At 34.3% G+C, this 19600-nt stretch overlaps 1 protein-coding gene across 1 annotated transcript in view; it reads left to right on the top strand.

Annotated features, from left to right (window-relative positions):
• LOC122534058 overlaps positions 1–19600 on the top strand; it is a 117368-nt gene that overhangs the window by 19338 nt on the left and 78430 nt on the right. The window contains exon 2 of the mRNA XM_043664344.1: positions 15573–15729. Within this exon, the coding sequence (XP_043520279.1) occupies positions 15636–15729 (94 nt within the window). The 5' untranslated portion in view covers positions 15573–15635. The remainder of the gene's footprint in view (positions 1–15572; positions 15730–19600) is intronic.

Raw genomic sequence — 19600 nt, 5'->3', positions numbered from 1 at the left:
AATATAATAATGAATATCATTTCTAATGGTTGGTTAAATTTAATTATTGTAATATTTATTAATTGCAAATTAATTGTTTCTTTTTAAACTAAAGTCCAAGTAATAATATGGATAAATTGGGTATAAATATTTTATCGAAATATATCTTTTTCAGACATGTTACTATTTTAAAAAGGGTATATATTTTTATAAATTAATTATAAATTTATATATATATGAATATATTCACGGCATGTATGCGTAGGATGAATCCACGTACACTTGCATAGTAACTGACATAAGTTTTACATTACGTATCTAACGAATATTGTTTAACATTCATTGTAATATTTATAATTTCATTGTAATATTTATATAATATTTATAATTTCATTATAATATTTATATAGTATTTATAATTTCATTATAATATTTATATTATATTTAATATTTTCATTGTAATATTTATATAATATTTATAATATTTTCATTATAATATTTATAATTGCTTAATACGAAAGTTGTACGGTTTTAATGGAAGCAAAATATAGCGTGTCAGTTTTTCGTGTGTTGAGCAGTTTCGAAATTTCCAATATTTTCATCTTTATTTTTTTTTTTTTTTAATTAGATCATGCATCTTCTTCGTCACAAATCAAAAGAATATCAAATTTCAAGTAAAAAAAAGCATAAAGTATGTTAAACGATAAGGTAATACAGTGAAGCAACTATGGAAGCAACCTGATACAGCGAATTTTACAAGCGTGTAGTGTAATTAGCGCATAATCAATTACTTTCATTAATCAGACCATATATATATATATTTTTTTTATCATAAATTAAAAGAATATTAAATTGCTCAACACACACATTCTTTGCCTCCCTTAAAATCCATACAACGTTTGTGTTCAACAATTGTTCATTAGACGCATAATTTTGAAAGTCTGATAAAAGCCAAGTGTGCAAGTTACGTGAATCACCCTGTATAATAAATACAAGACAGAACCCGTGATCGTAAAGAAATAACGTAAATGAGTGATTGTAATTGTAGAGCATGGTTAACGATCAAAGTCGCGATTCTTTTTTCTTTTTTCTTTTTTTTTTCGCGCAGATAAACTGGTACAGGCCACGAAAGGCCTCGTTTAATTCTCCGTCCCGTGTAATTTGACTTACGTGCTTATCAATGAACTCGCCGATCCGTGCTTCCGGCGCGTCCCGGGCGACTTTCTCAACTTGCAGAGGATGCAGTTTGTGTCGAAATGCTGTCCAAAGGTCTGACTGCAATTTTTCGGCGATCGAATCGTCATTATTGAACAGCTTGTCGATTTAAAATGTCGAAAATTCATCCTCTGTACCCCGTGGAAAATAGATTCTAATCGGTTGGCCGAGAAAATTTCATTGCTCGAGAAAAAAAAGAAAAAGAAACGGAAAAATATTTCATTGCTCGTCGTTTGCATGATAACGGCTGCTACTAATGGCCGTATAATTAGCAGCTAATTCAATCGCTGGTAATTCAACGAACAATCCGATAGAAAGATACCAATCAACTGTCGTTAATGGAGGATGATAATCGTGCAATTGGAGAAAGACGTCCGGTGTGATTCGCGGAATTATTATGGCCGTATAATAAATTAAATTGTACGTGGATGTCGACAAATACGACACACGATTTCTCCTCTATTTCGTTCGTGGTACGTGTATTAAAAGAAGAGAGGAAGCATTTAGTTTGCGACTTGCACACGGCGCCGACGTTCGCTCTTTTTCTTCTCCCCCTTCCCCTCCTTTTTTTTTTTCTCCTCCAGCGAATGCTAGTTCCACGATATAACCACGGTATAAATATTCATGAATTTCGTGGCTCTGCTCCCCCTCTCACAGTCATCTCTGTTTCACGTCCACGTCATTTTCCTCTCACCCGTTAAACGCAAGCCCACGTTTCCCTCCGCCTTTCCATTTCTCTTTCGTTCGTTTCTTCTTTTTTTTTTTCTTTTTTTTCTTTTCTTTTTTCTCGTTCTTCCTTCTCCTCGTCTCGTGTCACACCAGCAGCAGCAGCAGCAGCCTTTACACGAAAGGCTGCCAAGGGTTCCCCGAGGAATGGCTTGTGGTAATTGGCTCGCTGCATCAGTCGTCGTGTTCGGCTATTTTATTTTTGGTTTGATGTATATTGTAGTTGCTTCGTCGATTCCCCTCTCCGGTGTTTAGGGGATGCGGCGATGGAATTTCGTCGACCAATGTTTCTGGACATTTCTTGCAGATCAGCGGAAGCTTTGTGTGAATCTGAGATTCTAACTTTGAATTGTATTTAATATTGCTCTTCTTAAAAAAAAGCATGAATTATATCTCTATACCAAAAACTCAACTCCTTGGTCCACTCGTAAAAATCTTAACAGAGAATTTTAATAATTTTATCAAATTCTGTTTACCTGTTGACGCACGTCGAGAATTTTTTCTCCCAGATTGCAATATTTTTCTCAGTTTTTAAATACATTGAAATATAACCCAGGCAAAATAAATAAATAAAATGGTAAAATTATTATTCCTCATATAATAAATATGATTCTCGTATAATTTTTATATAACAAGCTTCTTATATAATAAATTTATTACTTCTATCCAGTGATATCGTATCGACGAGGTCAAAAAGAAAGCGGCGAGATTATTCTATATACGGTTTGGTCGCTCGTTACGGTCCGCAATCAATTGCCGGCGCAAGTGGTTAAAGACCATAGCCTTTTAACGTACAAAGTTTATGTTCCTACTACTCCGACATAATGACTCAAATGATTCAATTTCTAAAACTTAAATAAAAAAAAAAAAAAAAAGAAAAGTCACCAACAATAAATAAATAGTTCGCAATCGGTCCGTTCCTCTGCAGATGTAATTGTAATAAATTTCCAAATTTCCAAATGAAAAAGAAAGAGAAAAAGAAAGAAAAAGAAAGTCACGAACAATAAATAATCTTTTTTTTAATCTTCTCCTGTTGATCATGTTTCAACAGTTTAATTAAAAAAAAAAAGAGAAAAAGAAAGTCACGAACAATAAATAATCTCTTTTTTCATCTTCTCCGGTGATCATGTTTCAACGGTGAAACAAAAGTGCGGTTGTTGCTACGTTGTGAGAGCGATGGCGTCACATCGAATGGTATCAAATCGTCGTGCACGTTTTCTGCGAGCGAGAACGGTTTAGATACCGTTCGGACTGTCGTGCCGGTGGTCACGGATCGTCGGCCCTTCCGGTCCGGCTTTCACCGTTAACGCTCATCCTGAATGCTCTTTCGAGCGAGACAGATCGCCCCAACGCTTATTGTTCTCGCGCGACGTAAATCAAGCAGGTTGATCGAGTACGCCACTCTGATCGTGAATTCCTTCTTCGAGCTTAAGTACACTTGGGAGGAGGTTCTCGACGGGCATCTTTGTCCAGTTGTTTCATGCAGATCCCGATGTTTCCTCGCCAATTATTCCTTCGTTCGATAACGTTTCCTTGATGCCAAGCTGCGAATGTTATTCAATGAACTTTCGAGAATTTCGATTTGTCGTTGGTAGGGAAAAATTTTGCAGAAATTTGGAGTCTGTGTATTGGTGGAAAATTTGGAAACAATCTTATTTTTGAGGAAAATTTCGTGGAAATTTGAAGTCTGTGCATTGATACAGAATTTGGAGACAATCTCACTTCTAGTGAAAATTTTGCAGAAATTTGAAGTCTGTGTATTGGTAGAAAATTTGGAAACAATCTTATTTCTGAGAAAAATTTCGTGGAAATTTGAAGTCTGTGCATTGATACAGAATTTGGAACCAATCTCACTTCTAGTGAAAAATTTTGCAGAAATTTGAAGTCTGTGTATTGATACGAAATTTGGAAACAGTCTCACTTTTAAGAAATTTTGAATAACCACGATCTGTAATGCGATTTGTGATCTGTATGAATCGGATTTTGTAGTATTTCCGATTTTTAACTATAATATAGAAACGGTAAATTAAATAATATAGAGACGGTAAATTTCTTCCCCGTCGCGAGCACAAGCTACTCACTTTAGTCTGCTGATCTTTCCGTCATGAAGATTCTCACTCTGTGAGCCATACAAACTACTTTTCCTATCTTTGATTTTTTGATTTTAGCAGCTACGGTAAAGAAATTAATTTATCTAGTTTTGCGGACACTCTCAACGCAGTGGGGAGATCGATGCAGTGGAGGGGATAGCGCTAGCGAACAGGAAAGTGGGGGGGCTAAGGGCCGCCAGTTCGCCCCTTCCGATATAATACGAAACTATGAGGTTAGAAACTTGAAAACATTGAAACAGAAAATGTTTAAAAATTGTGAATCAAATTGTTCAACAAATTATTCGTCGAATTTCAAAAGTTCACTAAAAGTTTTCAAGCCCAAATTTTCCCACCTCGATCTTCACACGCGAATCATTTCTCATCAAATCGAAAAACGTATATTTCTGCATTCTCGCTATAACGTTCACTTCCTTTCTCTCGTCAATTACAACCATTCAATATCGCCGTGTTATCAAAGGAACAGGTGTCAAACGCAGTCGAGTAGGCGCGGAAGGAACAAAAAAAAAAAAAAAGAAAATAGGAAGAATTTGAGAGAATAGACGCGAACGAAAGTGTCCGTTTTTAACCATCGTCGGTAAAACGAGACGGTCTTTTGCTTCTTCTGCTTTCTCCTTAATTAGCGAGCTACCCAGCCGCTAATTATTACGTTACGTTTGCATCAGGCGGCATCCACCTAACCTGGCTCTCTCACACACCGCACACGTTCCCTCCGAATTCTCCACCTCGTTCTTTCCCTCCCGTTCCTCTTGTCTTTTCTTCTTGCCAAATTTCGTTCTCTTTCTCCGTCGCGTGCTTTCCCTTTGACGCAAATGAACGGCGTGGCACGGAGCTTGAAAGTTGTTCAGAATGCAAACGGAACCCTTTGGAGGAATCATCTTTGGAGCAATTCTTATTTTCTTCTGCGACACGTCGCATGTGTCCAAAGAGTTGTAGGATGTATATATGTATTTATTTATACATGTTTTGGTGTATTTTCATGTATTTTTGAAATTTGTGCGTTTTTATGTATTTTCGTGTATTTTTGAAATTTATATGTTTTTATGTATTTTCGTGTATTTTTGAAATTTATATGTTTTTATGTATTTTCGTGTATTTTTGAAATTTATACGTTTTTATATATTTTCGTGTATTTTTGAAATTTATACGTTTTTATATATTTTCGTGTATTTTTGAAATTTATACGTTTTTATATATTTTCGTGTATTTTTGAAATTTATACGTTTTTATATATTTTCGTGTATTTTTGAAATTTATACGTTTTTATATATTTTCGTGTATTTTTGAAATTTATACGTTTTTATATATTTTCGTGTATTTTTGAAATTATACATTTTTATGTATTTTTATATATTTATGAATTTTATATATATATATATATATATATATATATATGTCTTTATAAAATTTTGGAAATATTCATGGAGAGAAAAATGTTTGAAGAAATATATCCTAATAGCACTACACAAAGATATAGAAGTATAAAAATATTGTTGGACGATTTATGTGTATGAAGGAATTTCAGTGCAGTTTTATTTCATTAAAAAAATCATCGCAATTCTTCCCGAAAAAAAGAAAAAGAAAAAATTGGAGATACGTGAACGATTGGCAAAGTTACGTTGGTTCTCGTTATGATGTTTAACTAATAATAACGAAGCTACAGGCGAAACCACGAAGAACGAGAAACGCGTTACGGGATGGAGCTTCTTTCTGTTTATTCAAATGAAACTTTACGCCCGTGAGATTACAAGAACGCTCTCTACAGTTGTGATAATCAAGCAGAATTTCATGAATGTTAAAGAGACGGCGTACGTGTGTGTGTGCGTGTGTGTGTGCGCGCGAGCGCAGAGTGTATACTCTTCGAGCAGAACTTCGAGGGGTGAATTTTTTTTTTTCGTTATAAATCTAGTTTCGTCTCGAGTTATTGCTTACCTAACATGCATCTGTCTGTAAAACATGACGTGTTCCTTTGTATTAATTACAAGGACAGAATAGCGAGAACGTGTAAAAATTGAAGTTAACCATTTTCCTCGGCTCGGTAGGCTCGTCTATCAGTTTATCGCCACTCGTTACACAATGTAGACACTCGTGTTGAGAAACCTTCATATTAACAGATTCCTTTTGACGATAATGACGTCGAGCTCGCGGCAAACCCTTTCCAATTCAGGGGAAATGAAACTCAGGTGTTGCAACGGAAATACGTTGAATAAAAGAAAGGACTTGCTCGTGGAGGGTAGTAAAAACTTTGCAGCGAGAGGCTTCTTTGTACCGGCACGACCCATTTCCAACAACGTGCAATTGAATATATATATATATATATATAGGTCGCTAATTAATTGTTAATGATGTACCGAGGATTAAGTTTGTGAACTCGGCCGTTTCCTACGTTTCGAAGGGCTTTGTTTCTTCTCGATGCGATTGTGCAACTTGAAAATAATTAACCCAGATGTGTATTAACCCAGGAATGTGTCTCAAAGGGAACGGCATTTACGTAGAAACAGAAAAAAAAAAGAAAAAGAAAACGAAAAGAGAAAGAGAGAAGTTGTCAACTCCTTAATCGTGTTAATTCTAATTTAACTTTCCTCAAGGTTCCGCCGGCCTAGATACATCACCTTCGTCGCGAAACCTTAGCCGATGTAAATCGCGTTGCAGCCGATCTCTGCTAAGGCAAAAACCTATTCCCGTTAACGAGATTCGCGCGAATAAAAGAAGAAAAAAAAAAAAAAGAAAATATTGCGTTGGCCAAAGTAAGAGTAACTGCGTTTTCGACGCACAGTAGTATACAGGGTGATTCACGTAACTTGCACGAAATTTTTAAATTCTGCGTCTAATGAAAAATTGTTTAATGGTTTAAGTTCCACTTAAGTGTGAAAGAACATAATATAGAAAAGTATACGAAATACAGAGACTTAAAAGAGAGATGAAAGATACAGATCCAAGATGGCCGACGTCAAAGTTACTTCTCGGCAAACCTAACCTAACAAAATCGAACGTGTCGATGGATTTGATCAAACACCAAATTTTTATGTAATAAAATGGTTTTAAAGGAGACAAAATATGGCGTATGAATTTCTCGCGAGTTTTAAAAGTTGTAAGATTTTCAGGTTCATTATCCTGTTGCGTAGTAAGTTTAAAGACGAAAGTCTCAGTTATTTGCACGAGTTTCAAGTTAATACGAGTCATCTTATTACGATTACGAATGTTAATACAATTAGGGGTGAAAAAACGCATAGAAAAATAATATAAACATACTGTAGAAAAATATACGAAATACAAAGACTTAAAAGAAAGATGAAATACACAAATCCAAGATGGCCGACGTGTCAGCAAACCTAACCTGACAAAATCGAACGTGTCGATGGATTTGATTTTGGAACCACCAGATTTTTGTAGCTAATCTTTGATGTCGTTGAGAATCCTCATTTTTCTTTCGGCTTTCTACGTCCATTCTTCTTCTTTTTTCTTTCCTTTTTTTTTTTAAGAGGATACGTGCGCTCCATTGAGCAGCGTCGGGCAATGGCTCTACGGAGGCTCGTAAATACAAATTATATCGGCATTAACCATCCTATCCTGCGATAGTAGGAATCTGCACGCGTATACTTTCGCGTAGATTTCTGAATTAATGCGCCAGTAACATCTGCCATTTGTTCTTATCGTTGGACTTCAGACACACCGAGAAAATATTCGCGTTCCCTTAACTGAAATAATAATAAATCCACGTGTGTATATGTGGAAATGATGAACGTTGTGGAACTCCTTTGTGGAGGAATTTTGAACGTAAATTTTCTCTAAATTAAAGAGTTCGCGAAGAAAATAATATTTATATATATATATATATATATATATATATATATATATGTTATAATTATATATTTAAAAAAATTTTTAATTAATAAAATTAGTCTTTCCTCATATTTTGATGTTTTCTTTAAAAGAAAAAAAGAAAATAGGTAAACTTTGGCCCACTTTATACTTGCACTATTTTTTTTTTTTATCTATTTAATTTAATTTCTACTTAATTTACATGCCTAACATTAACAATTCCATCGTAAACCATTATACTTGGACTGTTTTTTTTTTTTTTTTTACAAAAATTCTTTAGTTATTGTTAATTTAGCCATCATTCCAGCGCAAGAGGTTAATCTAGTTTTTATTTAATGTGATACTTGCGTCGTGAATTTTTACAAACTGTCGAACCGTGACGATTTACAATTGATCGCCGAGAATTCTCGTTGCCGGCAGCGATGCGCTAGTTCAAAAACCTCGTTAATCGTGTTTTCGCACGAACATAACCCCGCAAATTGACAGTGCAGTAAGTTTACACTCGGAGTCCCTTGGCAACGAAGTGCACGAGGCCAATCCATGAAACTCACGTTTCGCGGGGACGTGCCTCTGTTTCAAGAATTATCATCCATTCTCAAACTTCTGACAGCGGGAGGAGAGAACCCGCCGGTCGCGAGTTGCATTTCAATAAAAACCAGGCGAAGAGAGGACAGAAACAGCCGCGCTTTGGCTAGCGTGTTGCGCGAAAATGGAATTTCCCAACGAGAAAAGATTTTTCACTCTCTCGAGTGTCCCTGGCGTCCCGGTTCTCGCGAATTTCGCCGTTGATTTTTATTTGTCGAGACAGTTTCGAAAGAGGTCGCGTTACGAGACTCGAGTTTAAATGGAGTAATTTTAATTTGGGATTAATTTAACTTGCTTGTTGGAGGTTGAGGTCATCTGTCACGTGTCGATAGATCGATCGTGCGTATCGTTAACTTTTGTTTCTTTTTCTTTTAGTTTTTCTGTTCTTTCACTTCTCGTTTCACTCGAGCACGTGCCATCGCAAACGGGTTTATTAACCACCGATAATTTTGGCATTCGTGAATCGAGGCAGTAGCTTTGCATTTCTAAAATTCACTTAACACTGGAACAACAGCGCCAAAATATTCTACGTATGAATCAAAATTACAATTATTTGGAAATAAATAAATTTACACGATTAAACAGAAGTTAATTTTGAGAAAAGTGTCTTTCAAGTGATTGTAAAAAAGAATCTTCAAGTGTCGATTATTTTTAGTGCCAGGACCTCACATGATAAATTTTTATTAATATAACTTTTACACTATTATTAAAAGTTATTAAAAGTTACACTATTAGCATAAATTACATAATAAATTTTATTATTGTTAAATTGATAAAATTTCTCAAATTTTTCAAGAATAAAAGAATCTCTAAGTGTCGATTATTTTTAATGCCAAGAGCTCACGTGATAAATTTTATACTTATCATAATAAATTTTTATTAATCTAACTTTTACACTATTATTAAAAGTTACACTATTAGTGTAAATTACATAATAAATTTTATTATTGTTAAATTGATAAAATTCCTCGAATTTTTCAAGAACAAAAGTGTCGATTATTTTTAATGCCACATGATAAATTTTATATTTATCACAATAAATTTTTGTTAATGTAACTTTTACACTATTACTAAAAGTTATTAAAAGTTACACTATTTTACTATTGTTAAATTAATAAAATTTCTCGAGTCTCTCAAGAACAAACGTTCGTTCCCTTTGTTAGAGGAAGGATCGCTTATATTTTTATTCGTTCGCAAAAGCAAATCTCTCGCGTCATTTGAGAAAGAGAGAGAACGAGAGAGAGAGAGAGAGAGAGAGAGAGAGAGAGAGCGAGTGAGTGAGAGGGAGAAGATTGGTATTTTGCTGCGGCTTCGGTCGCGATTCCGTAGATGAAACTGTCATCTGCCGAATCGCTCCCTTTGGTTGACAAAAGGGATCGGGAAACCGGCACATGTCCATTTCGGAATTGAACTACGCGGCGGGGGGTCGCGTACATTAGGAATTGCTCGGAATAAACGTGACAACGCCAGACGTTTCTCCCCGTAATAATCGGAATTACTCGCTCATTTTGAAACGCGCTCGTCTGCCCCCTCCAATATTTGCCTCCTTAATTTATCCAAAACCCTGCGCCCCTCTTCGCCCATTCTCGCGACAATTTTCGTTTATTCACGTTCGTTTGAAATTTCCCTCCCGCTTGGAAGTTGATCGTGAAAATAAATTAATTTGACCAGCAATTTCTTATTACAAAGATCGTTACGATGATACTTATTGGTCCTGGAACAGGTGAAATTGCGCGAATAGGAAAAAATGATGAAAGTCAATAGATGGAAATCGTCGTTCCCGTTTGGAAATTGACAGTAAAAGTAACTTAATTTGATCGTAATTTGAACAGAACATTCCGTAAAGATTGTTGCAACGAAGTAAATTTTTTGATCCTAGAATAGATGAAATTCTAGTTGCGTGAAAAATGATAAAAATCAATAGATATAAATGTAATGACAACGGCAGATAAATTGTTCATACGGTTCCTGTATTTTGTATAGAATAAATTGTATTTTAACAATACGGTGATAATAATCGAAATCTAATATAAATATCTAATCTATAAAACAATAATATAAATATATAATATTATAAATATTATATTATTATACGTGTGTTCAATAAATCCTTGTTGTTGTTGAATTCGGCCGAGTTTGCTTGATTTACGCGACTTAGCGACTAGCTAAGTCACGAGGGGTTAATAATTAAATAATATATTAAATAATATAAATATATAATAATATAATAATAAAAATATTAAATAATATAAATATATAATAATATAATATGAATATCTATTCTAATATTAATGGATAGATATTTATAGAATAATATAATAATATAAATTAAATAATAAAAATTAAATAAATATTAAATAATATAAATATGTTAATATTAAAATAATATAAATATGTAATATAATAATATAATATAAATATATAATATAATAATATAATATAAATATGTATCCTAATATTAATGGATAGATATTTATATAATAATATAATAATATAAATTAAATAAATATTAAATAATATAAATATATTAATATTAAAATAATATAAATATGTAATATAATAATATAATATAAATATATAATATAATAATATAATATAAATATCTATCCTAATATTAATGGAATTAAAAAGAAAAATTTCCCATAACGATTCTCCTCTCGCTGATCTCACATCAAGCTAAAGCGTTGACTTAAAAATTCATTGCTGATGATTAATTACTTTCACAGGAGAATCGTCACTTGAACGCGAGAAATTACCAAATTATTCACGTTGTGAATCATCGACTGATTTATTTATGCGCCATTATCGTCGATTCATTTACTCCCGAATGGAAAACCAAACCGGAGGGGATCTGTTCTTTTGAACGATTCTGCATTTGCCGAATTATCGATCACTTGCCTATGTGGATTTCGCTTTATGTTGTATGTGTGAGAATGCATGAGAGTCGAGCAAAGGCATGAGTGCTGTGAGACAATTGCAAGTGTGTTGCGTGATGTGGTTTTGTTCAGAAGCGAGCAGAAGTGTATTAATTGCGAGTCTGAGTTAAAAGTAATATTGATCTGTGAGAAAGTGAATTCATAAGTGATGATTATTATATATTAAACATATTAATTAAAGAGTGTGTATTTTATTTAATTCACTCACAGTCTATACTAGTCGACCTTATCGACAAGAGTCGACGTCATAGGCTCGTGAGTATCACGTACCCCTCGTGGCTAAGGCTAAGTCGCGTAAATCAACCGGCTGAATTCAACAACAACAAGGATTTATTGAACACGTCCTTTTCCCCCCCCGTGTAATGATAAATTATGACGATCGAATATCGAGTCCTCGTGGAGAGGGAGAAAACGACGCGCATGTACACAGTAATATCGGCGAGCTATAAACCTCCCCGATATTACTGTTGGATTTTTAGGGGATGTTTATCCCGCCATCGTTGTAGATACTCGTTGTCAAAGCTCGCGCCCTAATGGCTACGTCCGAACGATAAACAAGAGTTATCAAGCTTAAGGCGAGAATTATCAACGTGCCTCTGTGTTGGTAGAGTCTTGCGAGAAATTGTTAATAAACGCTAAAAACCTCTTCTGGCGCGAGCGAGAATAATTTCAATATAAAGTGGAACGGTGAAATGAAATCTCGAGATTTGTTTGCAACGTTCTCGACCGTGAATGTTTCTAACACGGAATAAGATTGCGACGCAATTAATCCTTTCGAAGGGTTACAGCGAAGAGTCAGTGGTCGTGGTTTTCTTTTTCCCTTGACGACGAGTACACACGAGAAAAAGTAAACACGTTAAAGTAAAATTTAGTAAATTAGTTTACTGAAAGTAAAGTAAAATTAAATTAAGGTGAAACGAAAAGCGTATATTTTAGGACCAAAAAAAAAAGAAAAAAGAATAATGAAATTGTTGTCGATTCTAATTAGAATTTTGTATGAAATGATACAATTTAATGAATAAATATTTGTAAAATAATATATAATAAAATGTAATAAATTTATAATAAATAAATATTTTTAAAATAATAGAATATGATTTGAAAAAGAAACAGAGAATTCTGTCGTTTTGTCAGAATTTGTTTCAATTTTACAGCAAATGCAAAGTACACTATTTTTTTCTTTGCGAGTACACGCGTCGCGGTTCAAAAATAGGCGCGAAGTTTCCCAAAATGAGACTAGAACAGTTATACAACACTCGATTAATATTAATAGAAAAATGAAACGATATTAATGGAAAAATAAAATTATATTAACAAAATAAATTATTGTTAATAGAATGATAAAGGAATGAAGCGAAACAAAAGATGGTAATTAATGAAACGAAAGATGGTACATTTCAACCCTTGAACCGTTTAATTTTTGAAATAGCCACGTTCGCATATAGTACGTCGTTCTGAAATAATAATAATAAAATATAATAATATATAAATAATATATATATTTACATATTAATAATATTATAACGCATATAGTACGTCGTTCTGAAATAATAATAGTAAAATATAATAATATATAAATAATATATATATTTATATATTAATAATATTATAACGCATATAGTACGTCGTTCTGAAATAATAATAGTAAAATATAATAATATATAAATAATATATATATTTATATATTAATAATATTATAACGCATATAGTACGTCGTTCTGAAATAATAATAGTAAAATATAATAATATATAAATAATATATATATTTATATATTAATATTAAATAATATACATATTTATATATAAATATATATTATTAAAATAAATATATATTATTAATATTAAATAATATATAAATATATATTATTTAATATTAATAAATAAATAAATATATATATTATATATTATTATTTCCACATATTATTATTATTATAAATATATAATAATATATAATAATATAATATTGTGGAAATAATAATATATAATAATACATCGTGGAAGATGGTTCTCTTGAAAATGACGATATATTTCGTCACTCATTTCTCATGTATCTCGGTATCGAAAACTCAGATCTTCCACTATGTGTGGATTTTCACACGGAGAAGAGTTCGATTTCTTCGTTCGATAAAATTGGCTCTGACGATTCAGCGTCGACAGGAGAGAAATTCACTTTGGAAAATTTCTCATTCGTCGAGACGTTGAAACGCTCGCGATGATCGCGAAGATTTAGTAATTAAAGCCGGAGGGCAGCCATTAATGCCACGTTTACATACGGTCTCTCTCTCTCTCTCTCTTTCTCTCTCTCGCGTGTAAAGGGAGAGCCGCGGATTTCACCCTTTGTTGCTTTCCAACCTTTGACGTACCGCTGGCAATTCCTCGCTGGAGGAACCCCCGTTGTAATCAGATGATCTACATTTAATTAAAGGGAAACTCGTAATTGAAGAATGGCAATTAACCGTGGGTATTGTGCGGACGCGGATTACGTGATGTAACGCAACGCATTGTTACGTATAGCCGATACGCAACAGTTCGGGAAGACGAAATAGGAAAATTGCAGACAACCCACCTCTCCCACCTTTATCCCGATCATTGTGAGACTCGAAGGAACGTGAGAAAGCGAGATTCAGTTTAGTTTTCCTTTTCACTGTCTCGTGGAACGTCGATGATAAGTGGTTGGAACGTTGAAGTCGTTGGAAACATTGTATCGCGTTCCTGTTTCCTACGAAACGAGTCGTCGTGATGCGTGATGTAACTTATTTTGTGAAACAAGTTACAATAATGCGAGCGGAAAATTGACGGATGAAAATTTCAGGCGAAAATTCGGTCTGATTCTAACTTTCTGAGATCGAGGCTCAGATGTAACCTGAAAGAAAATTATTGATCCTCACCTGGAAGAGAATTATTGAACCTGACCTAAAAGAAAATTATCATTCCCATACATTTAATTAGAAAATTATTGAACCTAACCTAAAAGAAAATTATCATACACATGCATTATCTTTTCTCTGGATCTAAGCGAGAAATTTTCAAAAATTATTCTTAACTTCTCAAGATTCAGCTCGAGTATTCTTATCCTTCCAGTCTAGTCTCCATTTCTCTAAATTTTCAATTTATCGAAATGAATCGTGAAAAGCGTGGTGGTGAAACATGGCGGATGATGCAACTTGTTTCGTTGTCGAAATAAGTTACAATAGTGCAGCGGAAAATTGACGGATGAAAATTTCAGGCGAAAATTCGGTCTAATTTTAATTTTCTGAAATCCAAGCTCGAACCTAACCTAAACGAAAATCATTGAACCTAACCTAAAAGAAAATTATCATACACATGCATTATCTTTTCTCTGGATCTAAGCGAGAAATTTTCAAAAATTATTCTTAACTTCTCAAGATTCAGCTCGAGTATTGTTATCCTTCCAATCTAGTCTCCATTTCTCTAAATTTTCAATTTATCGAAATGAATCGTGAAAAGCGTGGTGGTGAAACATGGCGGATGATGCAACTTGTTTCGTGAAATAAGTTACAATAGTGCAGTGGAAAATTGGCGGAAAAATTTCAGGCGAAAATTCGGTCTAATTTTAATTTTCTGAAATCCAAGCTCGAACCTAACCTAAACGAAAATCATTGAACCTAACCTAAAAGAAAATTATCATACACATGCATTATCTTTTCTCTGGATCTAAGCGAGAAATTTTCAAAAATTATTCTTAACTTCTCAAGATTCAGCTCGAGTATTCTTATTCTTCCAGTCTAGTCTCCATTTCTCTAAATTTTCAATTTATCGAAATGAATTGTGAAAAGCATGGTGGTGAAACATGGCGGATGATGCAACTTGTTTTTTGAAATAAGTTACAATGTTACCGCGGAAAATTGACGGACGAAAATTTCAGGCGAAAATCCAAGCTCGAACCTAAGGAAATTATCGAATTTAACCTAGAAGAAAAGTATCGAACCTAACCTACAAAAAAATTATCACACACACACTCTCTCTTTCTCTCTCTCTTCCGAATCTAAACAAGAAATTTCCAAAAAAATTCGGAGAAATTCCACAAAAAAATTAGATATCAAATGATAAGATGGGGGTAAAAAAGATAATTGCAGGAACAGGAGATTCGTTGCAGAGCTCTCGCACCGAAACGGCCGAAAAAGGCAGTACACGTGCTCGACAACAGATATGTAGAGTGTCTTGTCACGTGAATTTTCAGATGGTTCGTTTATCCGTCCCGGCGATACAAGCTGCGTGAGGGGATCCACTCGCAATCAGAAAAATGAGCGCAGCCGTCGAGAACGGCGTGGATGGGCCGAAACCGCGCGGCGTTTTCTCAAGGGCGTTCGCCAAACGGGCGCAGCCCTTCGAGGAAGGTGAGTATTGCAGGGAATAAGGAACAAGGCACGTTGGGGATTACCGGTGGTGCGCACGGGGCTTTCTTTGGTGATTGGTCGTTGTTGCTGCTTCATAAGACACGATTTAACGGTGGTAGCGGAAATGGCTGTGGCTCGCTTGGAAACTGGTTGGCAGCCTCTTGATCAATTGGCTACTGGCGAGACTTTTTACGAGGGAGAATCGTAAAACGTGGAAGATTTGCAATAGTGAGGCTCCAATAGAGAAACAAAATTCGACGCGACACGCGCAATTTTTCGACGTGAAGAATGCACATATTTTTGGTAGTGCGGTTTGTAGTTTTGGTAACAGAGTAATCTATTTACGTTCAATTCGCACTCGGTGTCTCTTCTTTTCAATCTTTGCATCAAACTCACTTTATACTTCGACTTTTGACAAAATATTCTCAATCGAATATAACTTTCGTCGTTACTAGTTCAGTTTATTTTTACACGTTCGTAGTTTTGTATCTTTATATCCCTATATTTTTGCATCTTCCTGCGACAAAATCAGTTTTGTAAACAAGCAAGATTCCTTCCTCCTTCTTTTTTCTTTTTTTTCTTGAGGATCACTTTGCCCGAATGCTTTCTGAGAATTCCTCGCGCTATAACCCATCCAACATCGGTATTTCAATTAAAGTTTCATGCTCTGTCCGCGGGAACGGTGTGAATTGACGCGTTAAAGTTGAACAAGCACAGTTGGTCACGTCGAGAACGTATCACGAACGTATCGAGTGGGTTTCATTTTCGCGGAAAGACGATGAAGAATATCCCGGGCGCGCTAGAGGCGCATAATATCCGGAGCTAACTACCCCTTCGCTCGGTTCCTCGCTGCAAGCGCACTTAACGTGCTCGCGTGTTTGCACATAGACCTATATAACAGCTAGAAGGGTCGCCTAGGTCCACGTAAGCCCTTTATGTGCTTTAATGCACATACCTGGCCGTAACCCGATCCGCGTACTTACCTGTATCTTGCCAAACGAGCACGATAACATGTTCATCTCCCGATTTTTGATCTCTTCCTCTCCTCAGAAATTTTAATTCCCTTTAACGTTTCAAAGATTTATTATAAAAATTTTTTGATTTCTTCAATCTTCAATTTTTAACTGTTTGATCGGTTAGTTCGAGATCGTGTCTTCGTTATTCCTGACTAACGAGTCGAAGAAAATTGAGGTTGAACGGTGGGGTGCAAGAATTTCGAGCTCTTTTCAAAAAACTCTTTTCCAGTCGAAAATTTTAACTTCAATCGTTTTCGATTTCTCTGATCGTTCGAAAAGTGCGTCTCCATCACGATCGTCGACAATTTTCTTCCTAACTTAGAATGCTGTTAATTTGTAAGCTTGAACGGTTCCTCGTTTCCGGATTGATCGTATGTTAACTCTATCTGGAAACTCCACTTGTCTTCTTAACGAATCGTTCATCCCAAATTTGATCTCGATACTTTCCAATAAATGAGAATTTGATGGGATATCAATCGAGTTTCGAATCGGACGAGTGATTGAGAACGAGAGTGAGAGAGAGAGAGAGAGAGAGAGAGAGAGCACTGTGTATTGACGTTATGAGAGTTCAATAGGTGTACCAATACATCGATATCCCTCGAAACAGTATAGCACTCCGAAATGCAGGAAATATCATTCGAATTTCGATGTTTTCCGTCAATTACACATTACATCCATCGTTCCGGATAATATCTCATCGCGTTTCGGCCTTTCATCCTATTCGTCCTACCGCGTAATTCATACGATAAACAAATTAGAAATAATGTTTACGACGTGTGAAAAACGTCGAACAACATTTCGAAACGTTATCTCTGAATATTCAAATTTAAATTAATCTTATAAAGTTAATTAAATCAATCTTATAAAGTTCCTTTATATCTTTTATAACCATTTAAAATTTTGTTCTTTCATGCGCGAAATTTTTGTACTTTAGAACGATAATAATTGAAAGTTTGGACAATTTTGCTGCAATTTCTGAGAATTTTATCGAAATTCTCTAATATTTTTCTAACATCTCTAAATTTATAGAGTGACAATATGAAATGATATGTTTTTAATGTTGTCACGCGTCCACTTGTATTTATTTTAAGGTAAATTTATTATTTACTTGTTTATTTATTATATTATTATACAATTGTTTATTTATTTATTATATTATATTGTTTATTTATATTATTATACAGTTATTTATTTATTATATTATATTATTTATTTATGTTATTATACAATTATTTATCATGTTTGTATTATATATTATGTTTATTTATTTATTTATTATATTATATTATTCATTTATATTATACAATTATTTATTTATTTATTATATTATTATACATTTATTATTTACTTATTTATTTATTTATTTATTTATTATATTATTATACAATTTGTCTTTCATGATATTTCGAAGCGTGACAATTTCCAATACACTAGTTGTCCAACAAATTTCTACTGTCACTGGCAGCGTGACGCGCGAGTTTCAAAGGATCAACATTTCAAATATGAAATCTGCTTTGAAATTCCATATACCATTCTCTATAATTATCTGTTCTCTATATTCTTCCAATTCTCTGTGAGGCGGACTGAAAAATTCCAGGGTGGGCCGAAAATCCTACTAAAATAAGTCCGCGTCATCCTTTTTAATCTTTCTGCTTTACAGATTTTTAAAACACAGTGGGAAAGAATCACGTTTGAACTTTAATTTAAAGAAATTTAACTTAAAATCAACAAAATTAATTTTTGATGTTTTCTTGAAAGGAAAGAAACAGGGAAGAAACGTTTCGCCTACTCTGTAGTTCAATTACAACATTTAATTCTCGCTATGGTCAACGATCGAATGTATCACGGTAGAAAAAAAAAAAAAAAAAAAGAATGTGACGTGATGAAAAGAAGATACTCGCGAGGCCGGACAATCTTATTTACACGGCGAAGGTTACTTCTCGGTAACTTCGTTTAGCTGGCTAATTGCCAGGTACTCGCTTTCGGCCATCGGTGTGTAATTGCACGAATTTGAAAATTAATTAAGCGGGAATGTTTGGAAGGTTCGTTGCGTGGCGCGCGGTGGCGAAACGAATTTCTTATCTTGTCGCTTAATTGCCGCGCCGCGTGCAACGTCTTGACGAAAGGGGCGTAACGCTTGGCGAGAGAGACGCGAGCGTGATAAACCTGACGCAATTTACGCGCGAATTAATCGTATCGCCGTGGCCCCGTGGATGAAATTATCGAGAATGTTCGTCGCGAGTCGTAATCCCGTTCCTCCCAGGCGAAGCTTTCGAAAAAGAAAAGAAAAAAAAAGGAAAGAAAAAATGTTCAAGATCATCGATGTCGGAAATTTCTCGAGATCGAATCGGTATTACGCATACCGGTAAAATACCGGTATTTTTAGGTTAATATTCGATTACGTTTGATGAAAGCGTACGAAATGATACGAATACCGGTATGATGCTATCGAAACAATGTTAGGTCGGTAGATATATTTCTTTATAATACCGGTAAATAAAATATTAATATATTAGAAAAGGAAATGGAGACAATGATCAAATGTTTTCATAAAGCTGCCAATAGTAAATTTGATGACGCTTACACACGTATCCTTTATTATTTCTAATACTAGTTCATCGTTGTGTCTACGTATAATATCAGCCACGATACTCTTATTTAATTTTAAAAGATGACCGATTTCTCGATACGTTTTCCCTTTTTCTTGGTGAAGAATGACCAATTGTCGCACGTCGATAAATCGAAAGAGGAGTTAAAACAACGATTAATCGTAGAACGGAAGAATATTTCGCTAAATTACTTGAAAAAAAATTACTGGAAATAATCCTAAGCGTCTGCGATATATTATTGAAGTT

The sequence above is a fragment of the Frieseomelitta varia genome, unplaced genomic scaffold, assembly GCF_011392965.1.
Source record: "Frieseomelitta varia isolate USP_RPSP 00005682 unplaced genomic scaffold, Fvar_1.2 scaffold_572, whole genome shotgun sequence".
NCBI lineage: Eukaryota > Metazoa > Arthropoda > Insecta > Hymenoptera > Apidae > Frieseomelitta > Frieseomelitta varia.
Note: the sequence above shows the minus strand (reverse complement) of the source record. Positions and strands in the feature narration are given on the sequence as shown.